Source organism: Sciurus vulgaris (genome assembly GCF_902686455.1).
Source record: "Sciurus vulgaris genome assembly, chromosome: 2".
NCBI classification, from domain to species: Eukaryota; Metazoa; Chordata; class Mammalia; order Rodentia; family Sciuridae; genus Sciurus; species Sciurus vulgaris.
Window position 1 is genome coordinate 123,494,892 of NC_136462.1, and position 23,926 is coordinate 123,518,817.

Here is a 23,926-nt window from a genome sequence, read left to right on the forward strand (position 1 = left end):
GTTTCCATTTTCTGGAAAAGGCAGAATCCCAAAGTCATATACTTTGAATACTGTGAAAGCCACTTTAAAAATGGCTTTATTTAGATGACCCCAGGTGAATGAGTGCCATTATTGTTGTATAACTGTGAAACAGATCATCATCCTTTACCTCATTACATTTTCTCAATATAAAGTTCCCAGTGACTATCCGGTCACATCCAATTTCTCCATTTCCAAAGAAGCCAAACAAGGGAACACTAGGAAAAAACTTCCTAAATGCATCAGCCTCAACATTCCCTTTGGCTCTATAATACTGAAAGCCCCTGCCAACACATGCAAACATGAAGCCAATGGTATTCTGTTCTGGAATGTTGGCTGCTTTGAGGCGCTGCATGGCCGCCTCAGCAGTCTTCTCGTCATTGACATCCTCATTAAGGAGCACTGTGGCACTCTGGATTCGGTGCCCACTAAATGACAGTCCAGCCACGCCTGTGGCATCAATATCCAGTGGGTTCCTGAAAAATAGAAAAAAGAGGCAATGTATCATGAAATATTTAAAATACAGAAGAAAAGCCCTCCTGACACACTGAGGGAAAGACCCTGCTACCCTTAGCACCCTCTGCTTAGTCAAAGACAACACCCGATATAAGTGGTATGTTCATCATCAAAGGCAGATGGAGAAGTAATCAGCTGTCCTTTTCAGCCACACGTACAAAGGTGTCATGCATATCACAAAGGTTTTTGAAAAAAACTCATTTAGAAACCTAGTTAATGAAGCTTCTTGGTATGATTTACACTGTGGTAGTCTTCCCTACCACTGTCAAATTCTGAAAGAGATGTATTAAAAATATAATTGTGGCATTTTAAAAATGTATTAACTCTAGAAGTTTTACCTTTGTTTGTTCTATACACAAATACTTGATTTTATTCTGTTAATTGCTTTGAGCCTAGATTTTGGCTTAGTCTGATCATAAGGACTTCTGAGTTCTTTTTGTTTTTACCTGGCCCTTTTTTTTTTTAATGAAATTTCATCCTTAGAAAATGTCAGTTATAAATTATAGACAGTGAATACTCACTGGGGGGAAAACAAAGTAAATGCCTTACATTTCTATCATTTAATCAACATATGAATCTACAAAATGGTCAAGATTCACCAAGTTAGCAAGAAATTAGATTCAAAAAGATTTAAGAAGATAATAAGACTAGTCTGTGCAAAAAAAACAGTTTCCAAGAGCAGAATCCATCTTCTTAAGTTCTTTCCTAATTTTGTCACATTTCCTCTTTGGCATACAATTGTAATACATGTTGTCAATCTCTTGCCTCAAAGAATGATTTCTCTCTTGGGGGGCTGGGGCAGGCTGGGTTATCTGCGTACCATTAAGATGGAGCACTGATGGACTCATACTCACCACTGACAGTACAAAGGCTACATTAAAATTATGTGTAAGATGTAAAATTATTTCAGGGGGTTTATTTTCCATACTGGGTATAGAAAGTAGATGACACAGAAACAGCCACACCAATAGGCTAGCATCACAGATTTATAAGTTTGGATCTGCATTTCAAAGGTAAATTATATGTTAAATCACCATTGCCTGTTACAACTTAAAGGTAATAGCAAAGAGGAAAAACTAGGGAAGAGAGGAATGACCTTAGATAGCCACCGAGATTCAGATGTATGTAAAGTCTAGTATTTGATATCCCACTGCCTAAAATTTAATGCAGTGCAGGGAACTTGGACTTAGCTGTTTACTTTCCCTGGTCCATCAATGGAGGCTACCAGGAGAGACCCTGTAACTGGGATGATTTATATTACTCTGTCCCCATGTCAACATTCCAGGATCCAAATACTAAACACAAATAGCATGAGAAATAAAAACTAATGTTTAGAGTAGGCACTGGAGGTGGAGTAGGAGCTCATGTTTCTGCTTTCGGAAACATATTATACCCATTTCATGAGCTCAAACTCAAAATGCTATATCCTTTCATTTGAAATAGAAAGGGACCCAATGCAGCAAACAAAATGAAACAAAATTGGGAAGGGAGTAATGGATCCAAAAATAGAATATTTTTATCTCTGAAAGCAAAAGTTTTAGTAATAAGATCAATTTTCAAGCTTGAAACAGCCTTTCAAAGTATCTAGAATTTCCAAAATTACATGTTGAATACCAATAAAAAAACTGCAAAATGGTCCATGGAGAAAAGGTTTTGTGACCAAATAGATTTGAGAACTGCCACAGACATTATTCTACTCCACACCTCCCCACCCTGCATACTACAAGATTTCTGAAACGCTGAACATATCAGAAGCTCTCCCTGAGAAGTTCTGCCACGAAGATACACCTTAATCATATATGTACTTTTAAAGGAGGAAAAAGGAAGTGCGGAAATAAAATGGCTATAGTTTGATCAAGGGAATTTCTCTGTGAGCCTTGGAACACATTGAAAGGCTGCAGTTTGCCTCAACCTTTTAACCTCCAAACAATGCTGTTTGAAAACAATTTGTTTTAAAGACCCTAGACTACATTTTCCAGTCAGGGAACTTATACTAACTAGCTTGCTGTTTCCAAAGATTAACTGCTTACTGATGACATTTTTGCAATAGACCCTTATCCTACACAGCTTAACAAGTGGACAGACACCAACATCAATCTAAAGTCACTGAAAACAACGTGTACAGCGGAGTCAACTAAAAATTGTTCAAAACACATTACCTGGCTTCACCCCATTGTTCCCCCTTTCCCTTTAAAAACCTAGTCTTCCTTCCCCTCAACAGAACACTTGTCTGGTTTCTAACTGAACCTGTGTCCCTGACTAGCAAATCTATTCTGTACCTGGGGGGAAAAATGTCTTTGCTTTTATTTTAACTTCATTTATGATTTCTTGATTTGCAGAAATGGCATGCTGAGGTCACACAGAGTGCCAGAGCTGATCGATAGGCAATGCTGAACATCAATTTTAAGAAGAATGTGAGTCCAACTAAGAAGATGTTCTTAAAGGACAATACAAGTTATGTTTAATTCTTCAACTGTAAGCAGAATTATGTTGAGTAAGCCCCTTAACCTGTGTCTACGGTAATGAAAACCTGAGACCATTTCCCTTCATGCACAGAAGAAATCAGAAGCACAGCAGGCTTACTTTTCAGAAGTAAGTGATGACAGGTTGTCCACCTGGCCTCCAGCCAAGATGATATTCATATCACTGAAAGTGCTGACTACTCTTTGCAGGTAATTACTGGCTCCCACCTTGCAGCAATTATAACCAAAGACGAGGACCACACGAAGTTCAGGGTTATCTAGAAGACCTGCAGAGAAATGAAAAGCAATCATGAAAAACAGCCTTAAAGTAGGAATTATTTTATACATCTTGCAAAATGAAATGCTGCTGCTAATTACTGGCACTCCTAATGAAGTGCAATTTAGTGCTTAAGCTGTCAAGTTTTCCATTTTTACAAACTTTTAAATACTATTCAGATTCTTAGCTGCAATTAATTTTGTCCATTAGAAAACCTAAACAGCTATTAGAAATAATACAATCAATACCCAACACAAGTAAGAAAGCAATTATGTACTGAGCAACAGCTTTCCATGGACCATGACACAAGCTGGTTCCACAGAGACCACCATCTGAAATGAAAGGGACCAGGTGAAGAATTTAAAGATCCAAAGAAACTTTAGACAAAAGGCACTAACTACATGTAGTGGGGTAAATGATGCCCCCCACAGTATATGTCCATATCAATCCCTCCAATCTATCAATGTGAGCCTCTTTTTTGGAAAAGGATCTTTTTAGATGTCATTAAGGATCTTGAAATTAGATCACCTGAATTATCCAAGTGGGCACTTAGGTCCAATGACAAGTACCCTTAAACTAAAAATAAGAGATACACAAAGGAGACAGAGGAGGAGGCCATGTGACCACAGAGGTAGAAACTGGAGTGATGCAACCATAGAAGATGTCAGCAGCTATAAAAGCAGAGGGATTTGCCCCTAGAGCCTCCAGAAGGAGTGGGGGCCTGTCTCTACCTTGATTTCGGACTTCCGACTGCTCTAAATGTGACAGAATAAATCTGGTGTTTTAAGTCCGCAAGTGTGTGGTGCTTTTGTTACAGCAGCCTCAGGAAACAACTATACCACAGAAATAAAGGCTCTGTCCACCTACTGCAGGGTGTGGGTGGGAGTAAAGGTGAATTAGCCTTAGGAAGCTCATCCTGAAACAGGAACAGGTTTGATCCTGTGGCATATGGACTAAAGGAGCTAGCACTAGGGGGCAGCAGAGTCCTCAGGATCGGGCTGTGTTTGGGCACCCAAGCTCCCTCCCAGGCTCTCACGGGAGCCTCTGGCACCCTGTTTACAGAACATCAATTTGAAATTCAGCAGCACCATCAAACAGAAGTGGATTTTGGGACAGGAAGAAAATCCAAAACCTAACCACACTTGTGTTTCCATTTGATTCAGCCACATGACTTCCATCTTGATAGACCAAAGGTGAGGTGACTAGAAATAAGAGTGGTTCAACAAAGCACGGGGGTATGAGAATGACTAATATCAAAATCAAATAACTGTTCTGGGAACTGCCTCTGGGTCATTTCTAATTCTCAATGCAATAAATCATTGATTTTGATAATGAAAGGATGTTGGTTATTTCATAACACTGGTAATCCAAATCATTACTAAAGGGTCTTTTTTTTTCTATTGTAGACCAGCCTAGCAAATTTTGAGAGAAAAGGACTGTTCTTATTTTACAAACAAGACTGATAATCCCAGAGAAGTGACGAGCCCAAGATATTGTCATGGCTATTCAAAAGAAAAGTTAGTAAGTCAATCTACTTACTGAGTAATCCCAATAAAGTCTTCAGTGTAAGCACCAGGCAGGGTGTGACAGAAACATTACATCAGTATCAGCCCCGGCCAATAAACACTACAATGAGCTGCCTTCCTTCCCTCCCTGCTTCACATCACTGAAGCTGGTCAGAAACCATCAATGACCTCGTGGTTCCCAAATTTGCATCTTGCATCCAGATCACTCTCCTGAGCTCTGACAGTCACCTGTCTACTTACTATCTCCATCTCAAATTCAACATGCTCAAAACAACTTTTGATAATCTGATTCCTCCAAACTACAACTTCCAGTCTGTTCTTTACTGTGCAACTGTACCAGCCAGAAACCTCAGTGAGATAAATGCCAATTCTCTTATTCCCTCCAGACCAAATACTCAGTCACCTCCAAACCTTCTCTTGAACTGATCTACTCTTCAACTCACCTGCTACCATCCTTGCCCAAGGTGCCACTTCTTGCTTTAACCACTAGAATAGCTCCTGTTTTTACTGCATCTTTTTTAAAATTTATTTTTATTGTAAACAAATGGGATACATGTTGTTCGTTTGTACATAGAGTAACAGCATACCATTTGTGTAATCATACATTTACATAGGGTAATGTCTGAATCATTTATTTTTTCCTCCCCACCCACCCCCTCCCACCCCTCTTTTCCCACAATACAGTCCCTCCTTCCTCCATTCTTGCACCTCTCCCATCCCCCATTATGTGTCATCATCCGCTTATCAGCAAGATCATTCGTCCTTTGGATTTTTGAGATTGGCTTATCTCACTTAGCATGATATTCTCCAATTTCATCCATTTGCCTGCAAATGCCATAATTTTATTATTCTTTATAGCTGAGTAATATTCCACTGTGTATATATATATACCACAGTTTCTTTATCCATTCATCAATTGAACGACATCTAGGTTGGTTCCACAGTCTGGCTATTGTGCATTGAGCAGCTATTAACATTGATGTGGCTGTATCTCTGTAGTATGCTGATTTTAAGTCCTTTGGGTATAGGCCTAGGAGTGGGATAGCTAGGTCAAATGGTGGTTCCATTCCAGGTTTTCTAAGGAATCTCCACACTGCTTTCCAGAGTGAATGCACTAATTTGCAGCCCCACCAGCAATGTATGAGTGTACCTTTTTCCCCACATCCTCGCCAACACCTATTGTTGCTTGTATTCTTGATAATCGCCATTCTAATTGGGGAGAGATGGAATCTTAGTGTAGTTTTGATTTGCATTTCTCTTATTACTAAAGACGGTGAACATTTTTCCATATGTTTGTTGATTGCTTGTAGATCTTCTTCTGTGAAGTGTCTGTTCATTTCCTTAGCCCATTTGTCGATTGGATTATTTGTATTCTTGGTGTAGAGTTTTTTGAGTTCTTTATATATTCTGGAAATTAGTGCTCTATCTAAAGTATGAGTGGCAAAGATATTCTCCCACTCTGTAGGCTCTCTCTCCGCATTGCTGAGTTTCCTTCACTGAGAGAAAGCTATTAAGTTTGAATCTGTCCCAGTTATTGATTTTTGCTTTTATTTCTTATGCTATGGGAGACCTATTAAGGAAGTCTGATCCTAGGCCAGTAAGTTGAAGATTTGGACCTACTTTTTCTTCTATAAGATGCAGGGTCTCTGGTCTGATTTCAAGGTCCTTGATCCATTGTGAGTTGAGTTTTGTGCAGGGTGAGAGACAGGGGTTTAGTTTCATTCTGTTGCATATGGATTTCCAGTTTTCCCAGCACCATTTGTTGAAGAGGCTATCTTTTCTCCATTGCATATTTTTGGCACCTTTGTCTAGTTTGAGAAAATTGTATTTATTTGGGTTTGTGTCCGTGTCCTCTATTCTGTACCATTGATCTACCTGTCTATTTTGGTGCCAATACCATGCCATTTTTATTACTATTGCTTTGTAGTATAGTTGAAGTTCTGGTATTGCGATACCCTGTTTCATTCTTCCTGCTAAGGATTGCTTTAGCTATTCTGGGTTTCTTATTCTTCCAGATGAATTTCATGATTGCTTGCTCTATTTCTGTAAGGTACATCATTGGGATTTTAATTGGAATTGCATTGAATCTGTATAGCACTTTAGGTAGTATGGCCATTTTGACAATATTAATTCTGCCTAACCAAGAACATGGGAGATCTTTCCATCTTCTAAGGACTTCCTTAATTTCTTTCTTCAGTGTTTTATAGTTTTCATTGTAGAGATCTTTTACCTCTTTGGTTAGATTGATGCCCAAGTATTTTATTTTTTTTGAGGCTATTGCGAATGGAGTTGTTTTCCTCATTTACCTTTGAGCTGTTTCATCGCTTGTGTATAAAAATGCTGTAGATTTATGCGTGTTGATTTTATAGCCTGCTATTTTGCTGAATTCATTGATGAGGTCTAGAAGTTTTCTGGAGGAGGTTTTTGGATCCTCTAAATATAGAATCATGTCATCCGCAAATAGTGACAGCTTAAGTTCCTCTTTTCCTATTCATATCCCTTTAATTTCTTTAGTCTGCCTAATTGCTCTGGCTAGAGTTTCGAGGACATCGTTGAATAGAAGTGATGAAAGAGGACATCCCTGTCTTGTTCCTGTTTTTAAAGGGAATGGTTTCAGTTTTTCTCCATTAAGAATGATGTTGGCTATAGGCTTAGCATAAATAGCCTTTACAATGTTCAGGTATGTTCCTACTATCCCTATTTTTTGTAGTGTTTTGAGCATGAAGGGGTGTTGTATTTTGTCGAACGCTTTTTCTGTGTCAATTGAAATAACCGTATGATTCTTATCCTTATTGACATGATGGATTACGTTTTTTGATTTACGGATTTTAAACCATCCTTGCATTCCAGGGATGAACCCCACTTGATCGTGGTGCACAATTTTCTTAATATGTTTTTGAATACGGTTTGCCAATATTTTGTTAAGGATCTTTGCATCTAGATTCATCAAGGATATTGGTCTAACATTTTCTTTCCTTGATGTGTCTTTTCCTGGTTTGGGTATGAGGGTGATATTAGCTTCATAGAATGAGTTTGGTAGGGTACCCTCCTTTTCTATTTCCTGGAATACTTTGAGAAGTATTGGAATGAGTTCTTCTTTGAAGTTCTTGTCGAACTCGGCTGAGAATCCGTCTGGTCCTGGGCTTTTCTTGGATGGTAGATTTTTAATGGCTGCTTCTATTTCATTGCTTGATATTGATCTGTTTAAATTGTGAATGTCCTCCTGGTTCATTTTGGGAGGAGCATATGTCTCTAGAAATTTGTCAATGTCTTTGGTACTTTCTCTTTTGTTGGAATACAGATTTTCAAAGTAGCTTCTCATTATGTTCTGTATCTCAGTGGTGTCTGTTGTGATATTTCCTTTTCATCATGAATTTTAGTAATTTGAGTTTTCTCTCTCCTCTTTGTTAGTGTGGCTAAGGGTTTGTCTATTTTGTTTACTTTCTCAAAGAACCAACTTTTTGTTTTGTCAATTTTTTGAATTGTTTCTTTTGTTTCAATTTCATTGATTTCAGCTCTGATTTTAATTATTTCCTGTCTTCTACTACTTTTGCTGTTATTCTGTTCTTTTTCTAGGGCTTTGAGCTGTAATGTTACGTACGTCATTTAGTTGTTGACTTTTCATTCTTTTCTGGAATGTGCTCCATGCAATGAATTTTCCTCTTAGTACCGCTTTCATAGTGTCCCAGAGATTTTGATATGTTGTATTGTCGTTCTCATTGACCTCTAAGAATTTTTTTATCTCCTCCCTGATGTTTTCTGTTATCCATGTTTCATTCAATAGCATATTATTTAGTCTCCAGGTGTTGGAGCAATTTCTGGTTTTTATTTGTCATTGATTTCTATTCTCAGTCCATTATGATCTGATAGAACACAAGGCAGTATCTCTATTTTTTTCAATTTCCTAAGGGCTGCTTTGTGGCATAACATATGGTCTATTTTCGAGAAGGTTCTATGTGCTGCTGAGAAGAAAGTGAATCCGCTCATTGATGGATGGAATATTCTATATATGTCTATTAAGTCTAGGTTATTGATTGTGTTATTGAGTTCTATGGTTTCTTTGGTTGGATTTTGTTTGGAAGATCTATCTAGTGGTGACAGTGGTGCGTTAAAGTCACCCAGAATTATTAATTTAAAAAAAATTAATTTGAATATATATCTATTGCATACAACATCATGTTTTTGGATATATATATGCTAAATGGCAAATCGAACTGATTCCACATCCACTCCTGTACTCCTCTACAACGACCAGCCCCCTTCAGCCAGAGTGGCATTTTCCAGAGACCCTTCTGATCATAATATTTCTGTGTTGAGACTCCTGGCTTCCCAACTGTCCTTCCTCTGCGTGACCTTCCTGACTGGCCTCTGCCTGCAGTTTCCATCTCAGAGCCCTCCCAGGCACACTGGTATTCTTTAGGTTTCCTAACTGTGCTGTGGGTCTATACCCTCAGGAGTAATTTATTAGGTTTTTTATTTCCTGTCCTTTGATCTCTTGGCTACCTCCCTGCTTTTTGTCAGCAACCTGCAAAGAACGTAAAAACCACTCACAATACTCGTCCCCACAAGGCTTCCCTTCCATATTCTCAAAGTTCTGTCTATTAAGCCCCCTGGTTGTATGTTTCCTAGCACATCTGTGCTTCTACTTGGCGGTATAGTTGTTCATTCAGTCAAGCTGCCCTGCTGACTGGGAGGTCCAGAAGGCCGGGACAATGTCATCAAAAGAGGCTTACACACAACATATACACCAACAATATTTCTTTTTTTTTTTTAATTTTTTAAAGAAAAATTTTAGTTGTTGATGGATATTTATTTATTTATTTATATGCAGTGCTGAGAATCAAACCCAGTGCCTCACACTTGCTAGGCAAGTGCTCTGCCACTGAGCCACAGCCCCAGCCTTGCAAATAGTTTTTCTATGAATAAGCAATGGCTTTTTATAAAATTTTACTGAGGTAGTTTTTGCATCCTTAAGAATCAAGCACTTGCCCATTCATAGTTTTTTGTTTTGCTTTGTTTTTTTGCCCCCTTCTCATTTCAGAGACTGATTTTAAACACAGGATATCACACAGACCTTACAACAACCTACGCCTTTTCTTTTAATGCACCATTCTGGTACGATTTCTCCAAAAAGAATGTAATAGTATGTATATAAAATTACATATATACTATGACATTGGGGCAGATTATGCATCTCATATATACAGGATCTAGCTGATAGAACTATAATTATCAGACCAGGATTCCTTGTCTTCAGGGCCATTGCCAAGTTCACAAGAGAATTTCACCCCTTTGCTTACTGTGAACCTTTCATAGGCCATCTTACAGTCCCTGCAGTTATGTACTGAACGGCAAGTGGAAACAAAGTAGGTCCATGGGCCAAATCCAGCCCACATCCTATCCTTCTTTCTATAAGCAGCTTTACCTGGGCACAGCCATTCTGTGCACTGCCAACTGTGTTTGCACTCCCAGTGTAGAGCTAAACGGATGTACCTAAGACCACCTGGCTGGCAAAACCTAAAATGTTTACTATCTGGCCCTTTACAGAAAAACTTTGAGGGATGCTGATATGAACAGAAAGCTTTCAGTGTCCTAGAAGACAGAAAAGGTATCTGGCCCCAGGTATCTGGTTCAGGAATGCAGGCCTACATCACATCTTCCAGCCATTCACTCACTCCTTGCCAGGTTCAGATGGTCCAAATTTAGAAATACACAAAAGTGGGACACGAGATAGCATGAGAGAATAGAAATTACCATCTCAATCTAGGCAAAGCTTCAGTTTCCCAAAGGCCGTGAACAGGATGAAAATAATGCCTTGGTCCAAACTGCTCATAGCAAGTGGCTCAGACAAGGATAGTATATGAAAAGCATCACAAGCAGGACAAACCTGGGGCTATGTCCCCACTCCTATATTTGGTCCACAAAGCAAACCTGGTCTAACAAAAATTACAATTTTATCATAAAATGGATGCTTTCTTCTGCTCAAGATTTTGGTTCTTTCTTGTGAACTGACAAAACAAGTATTCTAGCTTCAACCAGGAAGGCATCATATCACTCCTCCAAAGACAGCACAAAGATCTGGCTGTAAAGAGGGGTGGGAGGGGTGGGGGGAAGGGAAAAAATAACAGAATGAATCAAACAACATTGTTCTATGTAAATTCATGATTACACAAATGGTATGCCTTTACGCCATGTACAAACAGAGAAACAACATGTATCCCATTTGTTTACAATAAAAAATAAATTAAAAAAAAAAAAAAAAAAAAAAAAAAGATCTGGCTGTAAACTCTTTGCGAAAGAACTAAAGCAAAAGCCAAAACAATTGTCTCAGATGGGGTCTGATTTTCCTAATTGCTTCTCCCACATCTTGCTGCTTCTGTCCCAGAATTCCCCACATCTCTCTCTGAATCACCATGGTCCCTATCTCCTAGATACAAAATTCAGAAGTTATCACTGAGTCCCCAGTCTCCCTTCTCCCTCAGATCTAATCATTTGCTAATGTCCTCCAACTAATTCCCCACTCTTCAGGCCCTCGTGGTTTATATAAGGCAGTCATTTAATCCTCATTACTCTGTAGTTATTTTTCCTTTATAGATAAGGAAACAGATTTAGAAAATTGAAGAAACTCATCTTAAAGGTCTAGACAGTAGCAAAACCAGGACAGCTAAAAGCCTGAATTCTCAATAGCTGCACTACTCTGCCTCACAGAGCTGACTGCTTAAACTTTCCATACTCTACCTATACATATCTGCTGTCTTCCAACTAATAGGCCTGCTGCTCATAGCTAATAATCTTAGCTGCCGATGTCCAAATTTTGGTTGTCTTTTTTTCATTGTCAGGGGTAGTTGTAAAAACTAGTCTTAATGTGTATAATCCTTTTTTTTTTTTTTCCCCTGATAAGGAAACCAAACAAATCTTCTCTTTGCTGCTACATAATATTTTATTCCTGCTGGGGTAAGTGCCACTTCAAATAGTGGAGACTTATCTGTACGGGACAGCTGACCATGCAGAAACAAGGTATTATCAGTGTATAGCTTTTAATGCCCATAGTGATGATTTTAATGAGTTAAACAAATCCAATCAGTTCATACGTAGATGTAGGTAAAAGGCCTTAACAATGTTTTGCTTAAGTAGCTAGTTTGTTGTTTACCACGTTAAGTTTTTTCATCAAAACTTGGACCTGAAGCCAACCTTCTACCTCCCTACATTCACCTCATGCTTCACCTCCTCCAGCCACACTTCCTGTCTCTTGGTCCCAGTATAACCCTGACTGGATAGACTCTGCCTTCCTGGACCTTTCCTGACACTTCCAAATTTCACTATGCCTGTTCCCATCTTTCTAATAGTCCACCTAAGCCAATTTGTTTCCTCTAAAAACTTTTATAATAAATGCTTGTTTACAAGTGTAAAATTCTTTTCAGCTTACAAAAACAAATATAAGGCAAAACACTATTCAAAGAACAAGAATTCCTTCAAAATCCAGAATTAAATACAAATAAATTTATTATGAACAGTATTTATGGAATTGTTTTCATTCCATCTTCTTGGGCTTTAAGATAAATAATTTTAAAAGCAAACCAATTCTAATAAAAATGTATAGTACTAGTCTCTCTGAATCACTGGCTTGAATTAGCCACATTGCCAGTAACAAGTATACTTAACTTGGATTCTCTTAAGGGAAACTTATATCCACCAACTAGCCAAAATTAAAACAAAGTTAACCAACAAAATAATCAATGATAAATAATGTAACTTACCTACTTCAGTAAGTTGATGTCTTTCTAGTGTTAAATTCTTTGGATCTTTAGTAAAATGAAAGGGCTGTATTTTTATTCCTTCAATTTGAGGAAATAATAGAGCAAAACCAGATTCTCCAATTTCTATTTCCTGAGGTCGATTGCTACCTGATCCCATTGGAGTTACTAGGGAAAAAAAATTACAGTTTTGTGAAGAGATTCAATAAAAACAGAATTCGATTTGGTAACAATGTAAATTGACCAATCCCATCTATATAAGTGCAGTTCAGGTCACTAAGACAATCACCAAGCTAAGCAGTCACTATTGGGAGTAAAATGTGTTCAGCTTTGGCATTTTTAGATAAATGGTTTTTATAAACAAAGAAAAATCAAATGTTGCAAAAATTTTTTCACTGGAGGGTACAAGGATGATTACTGTACTATTCTATCATGCTAGTTAGTTCTCCACAGGCTTGAAGTTTTTCACAACAAAAATTTGGGTAGCAAATACATTTTCATAATAAATCCACTTTTTAAATTTATCCTAGAAAATATTTGTTTAATTATGTAAAGTATATGTATGCACAACCACTTTTATCATAGAATTAACAGAAAGTAAAAGGAAAAAATCCAAATGTCCTACCTTGGTGTTTACATTAAAAATTACATTTATACAACAGAATGTAGCCTTAAGACTGATGCTGCATGTGTGTTTGCTGACCTGGAAATATGTCTGTAATATGCTGTGCATTTTAAAGGCACATGTTATAGACTACTCCCCCTCCTCAAATTCATATGAGGCCTAACTTCTTCATGACTGTACTTGGAGATAAGGTCTTTAAAGAGGGAAAGGTTACATAAGGTAGTGAGGGTGGGCCCAGTTCCAATAGGATTAGAGTTCTTTCAAGAGGAGAGGACCTACCAGGCTGGCTCTGTACAAGAGGACCAGAGAGGCAGCTGTCTGCAAGCCTCAGGAGAAACTAATGCTCAACTTGGACTTCCAGCCTCCAAACTATGAGAAAATAAATTTGTTGTTTAAGCCACCCAGACAGTGTTATTTTGTCCAACCCTAGCAGACTAATACAGTAGGTTACAAGTCTACAGAAAATAAATATCTGGTTTTTACAGCAAATACAAACACTAACATCATAAAGTTAATAGACAGGTTAAGTCTATGGCACGTAATTTTTTTTTCTTTTGTAATACTAAATATTACTGATGTAAAAAAGAAAAAAAACTCTTAACGAGTGTTTAAGCCCATCACAAATCAAATCAAAGCTAGTGCAAAATGAAAAAATAAATATATTCAAAGAGAAAATGTCCAAATCAAACCAGACCCACAAAATTCTGAATTAAAAACATGAAAACAAAAATTCAGAATTTATGATAAGGCCCTTTGTCCCACAAAAAATATCAAAACATAGGAGCAATTTTACTATATGTGTGTAGTAGACTATAAGACAATCTGAATTAAAATCCCAAGACTCTTTTGTAAAAATTGACACATTGAAAATGTATGTGAAAATTAAAAGGACCCAGAGAGCCGAATAATCCTTAAAAGGAACACTAAGGACAACAAGAATCAAGATGATGTGATTTGGCTTAAGGACAGACAAATAGATCAATGAAAAGAATAAAACCCCAAATCAGGCTCAACTATTTTTGACAAAGGTGCCAAGACAACATAGTGAGGGAAGAAAAATCTTCAACAAATAGTGACAGAATAACTACACAAACACGTGGGAAAAAAACTAACTTTAAACTCCTATCTTACAATATGTAAAATTAACTCATTAGGCTACAAAACTAAACACTAAAGCTAAAACTACACAGTTTATAGAATAAAACATGAGAAAATATCTTTGTGACTCTTGAGGTACACAAAGATTTCTGATAGGGGCCATAAAAAATAAACCATGAAAAAAAAACTGATCAACTGAATTTCACTAAAGTTTTCTGCTCAACAAAAGACACTGTTAAGAAAATGAAAAGCCACAGACCTGGAGAAAACATTTATAATACCTATACCTGTTAGATGACTTAGACTTATATATAAAGGGCTCCTACAATTCAATAAAAGACAAACATTCCAATAAAAGAAAAAAATCAGTAAAGACATTTCACAAAAGCTGACATATAAATTGCCAATAAATACATGAAAAGGTTCTCAGCATAATTAGTCATTAGAGAAATTCAAATTATAACTATCATAAACTTCTTCATGCCCACTGTCATAGTTAAAATTAACAAGAATCATGACACTGTCTGGATATGAAGCAAATGAAACTCTTGTACATCATTGATTTGGAAAACTAGTGTTTCTTTTTAAGTTAAGTTTACACTAACATTAAGACCCTCCTATTCCATTTCTTGGTGACTGCCTAAGAAGAATTTTAAGACCTATACACAAAGGCAAATGTTCTTAACAACTTCATTCATAATACTTAGGAACTGGAAATTACAACAATGTTCATGAAAAAGAGAATGAGAAAACAAATCATGGTCTACTTATATAATAGAATACTACTTGAGAAATTTTTAAAAGGAATTAGTGATAAAAATAACAAATCTGAAAAACACGTTGTTAAAAATATTTATGCTGAGTGAAAGCCAAATCACAAAAAGAGATCATGTCCATTTATGTGACATTCACAATAGGCAAAACTAATCTACAGTCAAAAAAATCAAAATGAGTTTTCAAAGGCAGGAATTAACAGGAAATGAGAAGGAACTTTCCCAGGTGGTGGAAGTATTTCCTATCTTGACTAGTGCATTGGTTACATGAGGGCATAAATTTGTCAAAACTCAATAAATTTTAAACTAAAGATTTTGCATCACATTTGTCTGCAGGTAAAGTTTATGTGTAGCAAAGTGACATGTGCACCTGTAAAAAATGAACAAATTTTCTCAAACTTGAAAATTTTCCAACCATAAAGAAGGAAGATGGACTAGTAACTACAATGGCCATTTTAGAAACAATTACTGTATGGTGGTCTAAGAAAAAGGTATCATATCAATTATCTTGGTGGGAAGCTTTGTTTAGGCACGTGACTCAAAGAAAGCACCAGCTGTAGGGGAATCAGAAACAGTAAAAACTGAAATAAGGGGAACAAGAAGACACAAGATGCCAAGCCCTGACTGAAGGAGCTGGAATGGCACTCAGTTCTGACATCACGGTCACAACAGACTAATGCAGAGTAAGGCCAAGAACAAAAGCAAGGCTCACAAGGGAGAGTGTCACCCATGTCTGGACCTCCCCTCTCTCTTCTCTCCTATCCCCCTCAGCAGAAATTTTAGAAAGGAGAAACTTGGCTATGTTTTAGAGAAGCCACAGTGGATACAGAGGGGAGACCACAAAAATGATGTAAGGAATGAGAGATATGATTCTATATTTATTAGAAACCAGTAATGGTAAAGAAAGGATCAGTCACTTAAGGACAATTAAAAGGTTTGAAGAAAATCAGGGTCACATCATTTTCTTAATCTAATTAGAAATAACATGCCTGAGTGGGTGGATATAATAGTACAGAGGTGGGGAGCTAATAAAACAGTCGCTATCAACTATGTACTTACCCTATTCATTTCTAAACACGTGAAATTCTTTGTTTAATTATACAAGAAAATTTATAGCAAAAAATTTTGGGGGCTGCAGATTTAGCTCAGTGGTAGAGTGCTTGCCAAGCACAGGGGAAGTCCTGTGTTCAATCCCAGGCTCACAAAAGAAAGAAGTTTTCAGTCTAGACTAAAATGCCAGGGCTGGGGAGATAGCTCAGCTGGTAGAGTGCTTGTCTTGCAAGCACAAGGCCCTGAGTTCGATCCCCAGTATTGCAAAAAAAAAAATAAAATAAAATAAAATAAAATGCCAGTTAAGGAGTACTAGGTACAACCAGGTTGGAACAAAGAAAACAATAATAGTTAACATTTGCTTACTGCATATCTAGTCTAAATGCACAACATATATTAATTCATTTAATCCTCACAACACTTCAAGGAAGGTTCTATCATCATCATCCCATTTCATTGATGGGGAAACTAAAGCCCTACAGAAGTCAGATAACTTGCTCAAGTGCCACAGATACTAAGCAGTACTGCTATAATCCAACCAGGTATCTTGGCCACTATACCAGTACTGCCTCAACAGAATCTCTCTCTCTCCCATTTCCTACAGAAAAGAATAAAAAAAAATACAATAAAAACACCAAAACTTCACAGTGATCAAACGTTCCAGCTTATAAATGGCTACTAGAAAGAGATGCCTTACATTTGGTTTATATATTGTAGCACTGAGATTTGAATTACTAACTATAACAAACATTAAAGCGAATGTGAAATTGTGGCAAATATGACCAACTTTATTATATTTTGAACCACTAGAAATAATGTGCTTTTCACTTACAAATAATTCACCAATTTATAGGACCCTACATTAAAGCAAGGAAGAAATCACCAAGTTGCTAATTTCTCTCACCTACAATTCCTGGGGCCACAATCCCAAGGACTTGGCATTGTTTTGGGAAAAGCTTCTCAAGTGCCAATGCAGTTTCCATAGTAGTTCTTTTCCTTGCTGCAATAATATAGTAGCAAAATTATTAGATATAAAACCATTTACATTTAAACCTGACAATGTTTTTAAAAAGGGGCAAATATTTGACAGCAGAATGTTTTACAAGAAAGCCTAAAAGTGGGCTAGGGCTGTGGCTCAGTGGCAGAGTACTTGCCTAGGACGCGAGGTGCTGGGTTTGATTCTCAGCACCACATATAAATAAATAAAGACCCATTGTCAACTAAAAGAATTAAAAAAAAAAAAAAAAGGCTAAAAGCTTTAATTAAAACAAAGGTTTCTCCATTTTTGGCTCCTACTTTACATTTTAAACTCTAAATCTGACCTTTAGCATTCCTAGTTTGTCTTTGCCCTTTGTTTATATACTGCTTTTGCCCCAGTGACATCAAATTTAGCAGTTTAGCTGTGACCTACTGTGACTGCAGAGTCAAATTAAACTATTGTTTAAATCAAACTCTGGTCATCGTGGGATCTTTGCTTTTTCTCTTAGCAAGCCAAGAATGCACAGTGTAGGTAACTTTGGTAAAAGGGACCTGATAAGCCAGCACACTAAAAGCCTTGCATAGGCAAAGTAATACATTTTATTTTAAGAAAAAAACAAGTGCCTGGAGGACTAAAATATTTCAAAATGAGAAAAACACCTTTCTAAAAAAGTTGTTTCAAATGTCCTACAAGGGTTAAAAAAAATCAATCTAAAGCAGAAAGAGGTCCTCAAAGTTCTAAGACAGATTATGCATGCTACAGGGGGGCAGCCCAAAAGCTTCCAGATGTCAGTGCTCTCAGGCCTACTCCCATAAGTAACTCCAAAAAGAAGGTACAGAAGGAAATGGGGGGCTTTTTCTTTTGATAGTTACCTCTCTTATGGCCACGACACTCTTCTAGACTAATGAACGTTTCTGAATCAGCCATGTAGAGAACGGTCTGTGGTAAAATATGAACATTCTGCAAAGAAAACAAAAAATCGAAGTGAATCCCATAATCTGTGAACACTTTCATGGTCCTTCTAAGTACCTCCACGGTCCAAATTACTGATGTTCCACCTTCCCTTCCTTCAGGGCAATGTCTGGTTCTGAGTTCATCCATTTCTCAGTCATTCTTCACTCTAGCCCTTGCATTTTCAGTTCACTTACTGGGCATCTAATTACTTCAAGTCAAATCCATCCCAGTCCTCAAGAAGTTCATTTTCATAATGATAATTTAAGCTCTTAAGTACCAGCAAAAGATGCCACCTGCTTTATTTTAACAGAAACCTCTCACCAGACAGAAGGTGCAACACTGCCCTATCACTCCCCTCCTCACTGCCTAGCATGTCAAATAGTCCAGGCTTTCTTCATTTCTAGCCTGACTCTCGAGTTTCCTTGAGGGACCCTTAGTTTCCTGTTATCAGACATGCCCACTTCTCCATGTCCCCTGCAGCTCTCTTCCTGTCTTAAGACAGATCCTAGACTCCCTCAGTACTTGGGATCTCCTTTACATCCCTGTGATCCTTATTTGTGCCCTATCTGCTCTACAAGCAGGGCTTATTCATGTGCTTTGATTTTTCACTAAACTTCACATTACAGACAAGTGGTTGAATTAAAAGGATGAAGATATTTTTCTTTTTCTTGTGAAAAGCATCAGAATGAAATACACAGTTTATGGGGCTGGGGTTGTAGCTTAGTGGGAAAGCACTTGCCTAGCATGTATGAGACACTGGGTTCGATTCTCAGCACCACATGTGAATAAGTGAATAAAATAAAGGTCTATCAACATCTAAAAAAGTATTTAAAAAATACTCAGTTTATAACAAAGTTTCATTATTAGATGGGGAAAAAGTTGATTCATTGTAATTTGGTGAGTGACAGGATATTTCATAGTAGATTCTAGATAGATAAACTCATAAAATACTAAGCATATGATCTGTGGTAGCCTCCAGGCTGGATATAACCTATGAACATACAGTCCTTGGTCCCCATGGCATTTTTTTAAAACTGCAAACTGGTTGCCAAAATTTAAAATTCCACAAAACTTCTGGATAAAATGTGGATTTCCACATTCTTGTGAAAAAGAGCATTCTAACATGGACTGCATACCTCCTGACTGGGACTGAAGAAAGACCTGCTATGGCCTTACTACTCCACTGAGCCTCTAGATTCACTTTAGCTACCTGTCTTGCCTTCAGGTCATTTCAGTCTGTGATGCCTAGTGAATAAGTGAAGGAGAGGAACTGAGAGGGTTACATCTTAGTGCTGACTCTGCAATATGCCAGCAGAATAACCCTCTCAAAGTTTAGGGCCTCAGGTTTTCTATTCTTAAACAAATATTTGAAGTCTAGTCTTCAGATGTTATGATTCTCTCTTTTCTGGTCCCCCTGAAAAGGAATTGCTGAATTTCCCACTGCAGTGACAATGACAGTCCTTGAAATAAAATTTTCTCAAAGCACAATGTAAGAGAGCTGGGACCTCATTCATTATTCAGAGATGTCAAAAGCAAGCTATTTTATAAAACTAGTGGACTTTAAAATATTTCTAATAAAAAAGCTATATTCACTTTCTTTATATTTATAAAAGTTCCCTATCCACGAGAAAACCTGGAAAACACAGAGAAAACAACATGGATGATTTAGGCAAGGTTTCCATGTTTTTGTCCTACCAATAGTTGACTACAACATATATACTTCCTTATGATAAAAGAGTATTTACTAACATCTACTGAAAACTTATATTCCTGGTCCTGTAGGTAATCTGTTATATTAATTTTCACTATTTAATCCTTACGACAATTCTATAAGAGTACAGGGGAATTATTATTATTTTTCTTTTTTATTTTGTACAGCTGGAACCTGAGACTCAGAAAGGTTAAGGAACTTTTTCAAAACCACACTGCCAGTATGTACCAAAGCTGGGGTTCACACCTAAGACTGTCAGGCTAATCACAGCCACTACAATATACAAACCTTAAAGCTATACAAAAATACTGCCTGCCATGATAAAAATTTGAAAACCATTCAAAGTTTAAAAAAAGCATTTAAAAAAAAAAAATCTCAATTCTATCCCCAAAGGAAACTTTTGCTAACATTTGGAAGCTTAACTACTCTTCTTGCTTTTTAACAATAGGGATTAACTAAACATAACTTTGTAATCTGTCATTTTCATATAATTAAGATTTTGCTTTATCATTAAATGCACCTTGTAGTTCATCAGTTACTTCATTTAATAGATTAACATTAGGTTGTTTTTAACTTCCTGTATTAGAAATGATGCTCCGGAAAAAAAAAAGAAAGAAAGAAAAAAAAAGAAATGATGCTCCGAAGAACATATTTGTGGAAATGTCTTTGCTTGAACTTCAGGTTTTTCCAAATGACAAATCTGGAAATGGCAAGATTTGGATCAAATTGTCAGAGAAGAAAGTCTTCCAACAAGTCTGCCTTTGTATACTGACTGATTCCCTGGGCCTGGATTCCAGAGCCCAAAAAAGAGTAAGGTAAAAGTCGACACAAAGAAACGGGAAACAGTCAGTCAGTCACATATGGGCATTCATCTGCTATCTAAATATAATAAGAAAGATGAGAGCCAGGATTTTCATTGTCCAAAAGGGAGGTACAAGTATGAGAAAGCCAGAAAGAATCCTACTGGATTACAACTGTATGGAAATGTGCCAGGTGCAGTGGCACATGCCTGTAATCCCCAACTCACGAGGCTGAGGCAGGACAATCACAACTTGGGAGACCAGCCTCAACAACTTAGAAACCCTCAGCGACTGAGTGAGACCTTATCTCAAAGTAAAAAATAAAAAGGGTCTGGGATATAGCTCAGTGGCAAAACACCCCTCAGTTTAATCCCCAGTACCACCACCCCCCAAAAAGATGGAAACTCATGAGTTTCCATATATAGACAGACAGAAATATGGTTGTGTTATGTACACACAGAGAGATGTACACACATACACAGACATGTTATACTCAGCCCCCATATCTGCAGGTTCTGAGCCAGGGACTCCACAACCATGGCTGAAAAATACTCAAGAAAAAAAGTGCATCTGTACTGAACATGCACGAAATTTTTCCTCATCATTATTCCTTAACAGTACAGTATAAACTATGTAACACTTCCACTGTACTAAGTAATCTGATTATTCAAAGTATATGGAAGGATGTATATAGGTTATCTGCAATTACTATGCCCTTTACATATAGGACTTGTGTATCCATGGATTTCTAAATGGGGAGTAAAACTGGGGTTATCCTAGAACCAATACCCAGGAAATATGAAAGGATAACTATAAATATATACATATACTCCTTCGTTCTGTCCAATGACTGGGCTTTAGAGCAGCCAACCCCTCAATAGGTAAGAGTACACCTAAAGTCCAGATTCTGGCTTCTAAATATCATTCTTCACTAAAAGGAACCAGGGCTTCTTCAAGAAATCATCAATCTCAGGACTGAAGCAGGCCAACATTTCACAAGCTTAAAATATACTGTGTCAGAAAGCAGGCAAGTGTTCAAAGATCATCGATGGAGTCATCTCTGAAAGGCACTAAAGACAGCCTGAAGGAGCTCCCACTCATCAAACTAGGGATAATTTGAACACAAATGTAAAGACTGATAGTAGGAGCTGGGGAGATAGCTCAGTCGGTAGAGTGCTTGCCTTGTACGCACAAGGCCCTGGGTTCAATCCCCAGCACGCAAAAAAAAAAAAAAAAAAAAAAAAAAAAATACTGATAGTAACAGATGTATCCTTGAAAAACTGACCAAGAGTATATACAAATATAAGTGAATAAACTGAAAGAGGACTCAAATGGTTTCAAAGTAGCTCTCCACAAAATACCCATTGCAGCGGGAAACTAATTTTATAGTAAAGACACCTGGCAGATACCAAATGAATCAAGTAATTTAAGGTAATCTCACCAGTAATGGGACAAGTGAAAGTCATATGCTACCTGAAAGGATGCTGTGAGAAGAGTAAACATCACTTCTGTGCTATTCTTGCCAAAGAAAACATAATCTGAATGGAATAAACCTCAGACAAAACCAGTTCATGGATGCTCTACAACACAAGTAGCTTCTAATTTTCTTAAGTGTCAAGGTTGGGAAAGTAAAAAAGCTTGAGAAGGCTAGGGAGATAGCTCAGTTGGTAGAGTGCTTGCCTTGCAAGCACAAGGCCCTGGGTTCAATCCCCAAAAATACGCACACAAAAGCTTGAGGAAATTGTTCCAGACCAAAGAAACATGACCTTTATTTAAAGTGACTGGTAAAAGGATTCCAAACTGAATCCTTTTGTTAGGACGAACATTACTGGGACAACTGACAAACGGAATGCAGTCTGAGGATCTGGTGGCAAAAATAGATCAATCATAGCTTCCTGATTTTGATGGCTGCATTGTGATTATGTAGAATTTTCTTGTTTGTACATTATACATACTAAAAGTACAGAGAGTGATTAGAGTATCAGGTTGGTAATTTACTCTCAAAGGGGTCCCTTTCACACACTGGTGAGACATCAGTCTCACTGTCCTACTTCACAGTCCAATTCTTTATTTCCCACTTACTGGCCCACCTTTTGAAAAGGGGACCCAGAGATACTAAATAGTACAGGACAGGCATTGAAATACTTGGGAGTAAGTTTTGGTTCTTAACTCTCCACTGTGCAGGAGACAACTGCATTACCTGGAAAACAGAGACAAAAACCACTTGCTTCAAGGGAAAGTGTCTGAATCCTTATTATAAGTTAATATCTGATGAATGGTCAAATAAATTACAGCGTATCCTTACAATACAGTCACTAAAGCTACCGTTTATTACAAAAACCTTTTCACTGGCATGAGAAAATGTTCTCTAAATTAACAAAAAAAAAGGATATATACAATACTGGGATTTTAAAATATTAGTTCCCAAAGGCTGACCCACCAACCCTGCAACTGACTGCAGACAACCCTTCTTACTTGCCTCAAGCTCCTCTGCTACCACGCGGACCAAGCAATGCCCCTCCAGGTGGCTGGCCTCCGCCAGGGCCGCAGAGATCCAGGTCACACTTCGATGGGTTCGCAACACTCTGCGCACACACTCCCTCCACAAGCGGCATACACTGGGGACGCAAATGCACAAAGGGTTGCGGACATTCATCTCTCCCATGGCTCAAAGACCGCTCCCCACCCAACCGCTAGCGTGGTAGCAGGAGATCCCTGCAGGATCCAAAGTCCCCAGGTGAGGTAGGTGTCTGGGTGCTGGTTCGGAGGAAGAGCCGGACGCAGAGAAAACCTCGGGGAACTTCGCACTCAGAAAAGTCCCCAGAAACACTGTAGCAGGGACACCTCGGAGGTGGCGGTCGTCTCAAGTAAGACAAGGGAACTCTTAAGTCTCGAGGGTGTCTTCCCACCCCACCAGCCCCGGGAATGAAAACAGGTCAGCTTCCCGCCTCCTCACTCCTCACCCAGCCACCCGCAGCAACGCCTTGGCGGGCAGGAAGGTGAGCACACGCTCGACCACCTCCGCTAGGTTACTCAACACGAAGGTGCTCCGTGGGTCTGTGGAGGAGGAGCCGCAGCGGTCGCCACCGCCGCCCACCGGCTCCATTCCTCGCCAACCCACCCGCACAAGCACTACGCCGGCTCGGAAGCACCTGGCTAGGCCGGTGTACGATCTCACGGTAAGCGCACACTGCGCAGGCGCCCGCGCCACTTCCGGCCGGTCGGCCGGGAAAAGGGAGGGCCCCTGTGGAGGCTCCCGCGTGACTTTTGGCCACCGGCTTCCGGCGCAGGAGTTGAGAGCGCCCGTCAGTTCTGGAAGGTTATGTGGCTGCGCGTCTTAATACTGAGCTTCCTCCCTCTTGCAGTCGGAACACGTTCTTTCT

At 38.3% G+C, this 23,926-nt stretch overlaps 2 protein-coding genes across 5 annotated transcripts in view; one reads left to right on the forward strand and one right to left on the reverse strand.

Moving 5' to 3' along the window:
- The window catches only part of NRG4 (neuregulin 4), a gene marked incomplete at its 3' end in the record, with an annotated part of 205,100 nt that extends 201,988 nt beyond the window's left edge, over positions 1-3,112 (forward strand). For all 4 annotated transcript variants that reach the window (XR_013762124.1, XM_079128944.1, XM_079128945.1 and 1 more), the window contains one exon: positions 2,874-3,112. Coding sequence is in view for 3 of the 4 variants with exons in the window: in XM_079128944.1 (XP_078985070.1) it covers positions 2,874-2,887 (14 nt within the window). The remainder of the gene's footprint in view (positions 1-2,873) is intronic.
- FBXO22 (F-box protein 22) lies at positions 59-23,703 on the reverse strand. Its single transcript, XM_079128948.1, has 7 exons — positions 23,507-23,703; positions 23,023-23,161; positions 17,951-18,038; positions 17,004-17,099; positions 12,557-12,721; positions 3,118-3,283; positions 59-494 (listed from the first exon to the last, which is right to left on the reverse strand). Exons 1-7 carry the CDS (start codon positions 23,647-23,649, stop codon positions 77-79), a joined length of 1,215 nt encoding a protein of 404 aa, XP_078985074.1. The 5' UTR covers positions 23,650-23,703; the 3' UTR covers positions 59-76.
- Positions 23,704-23,926: the final 223 nt, after the last annotated feature.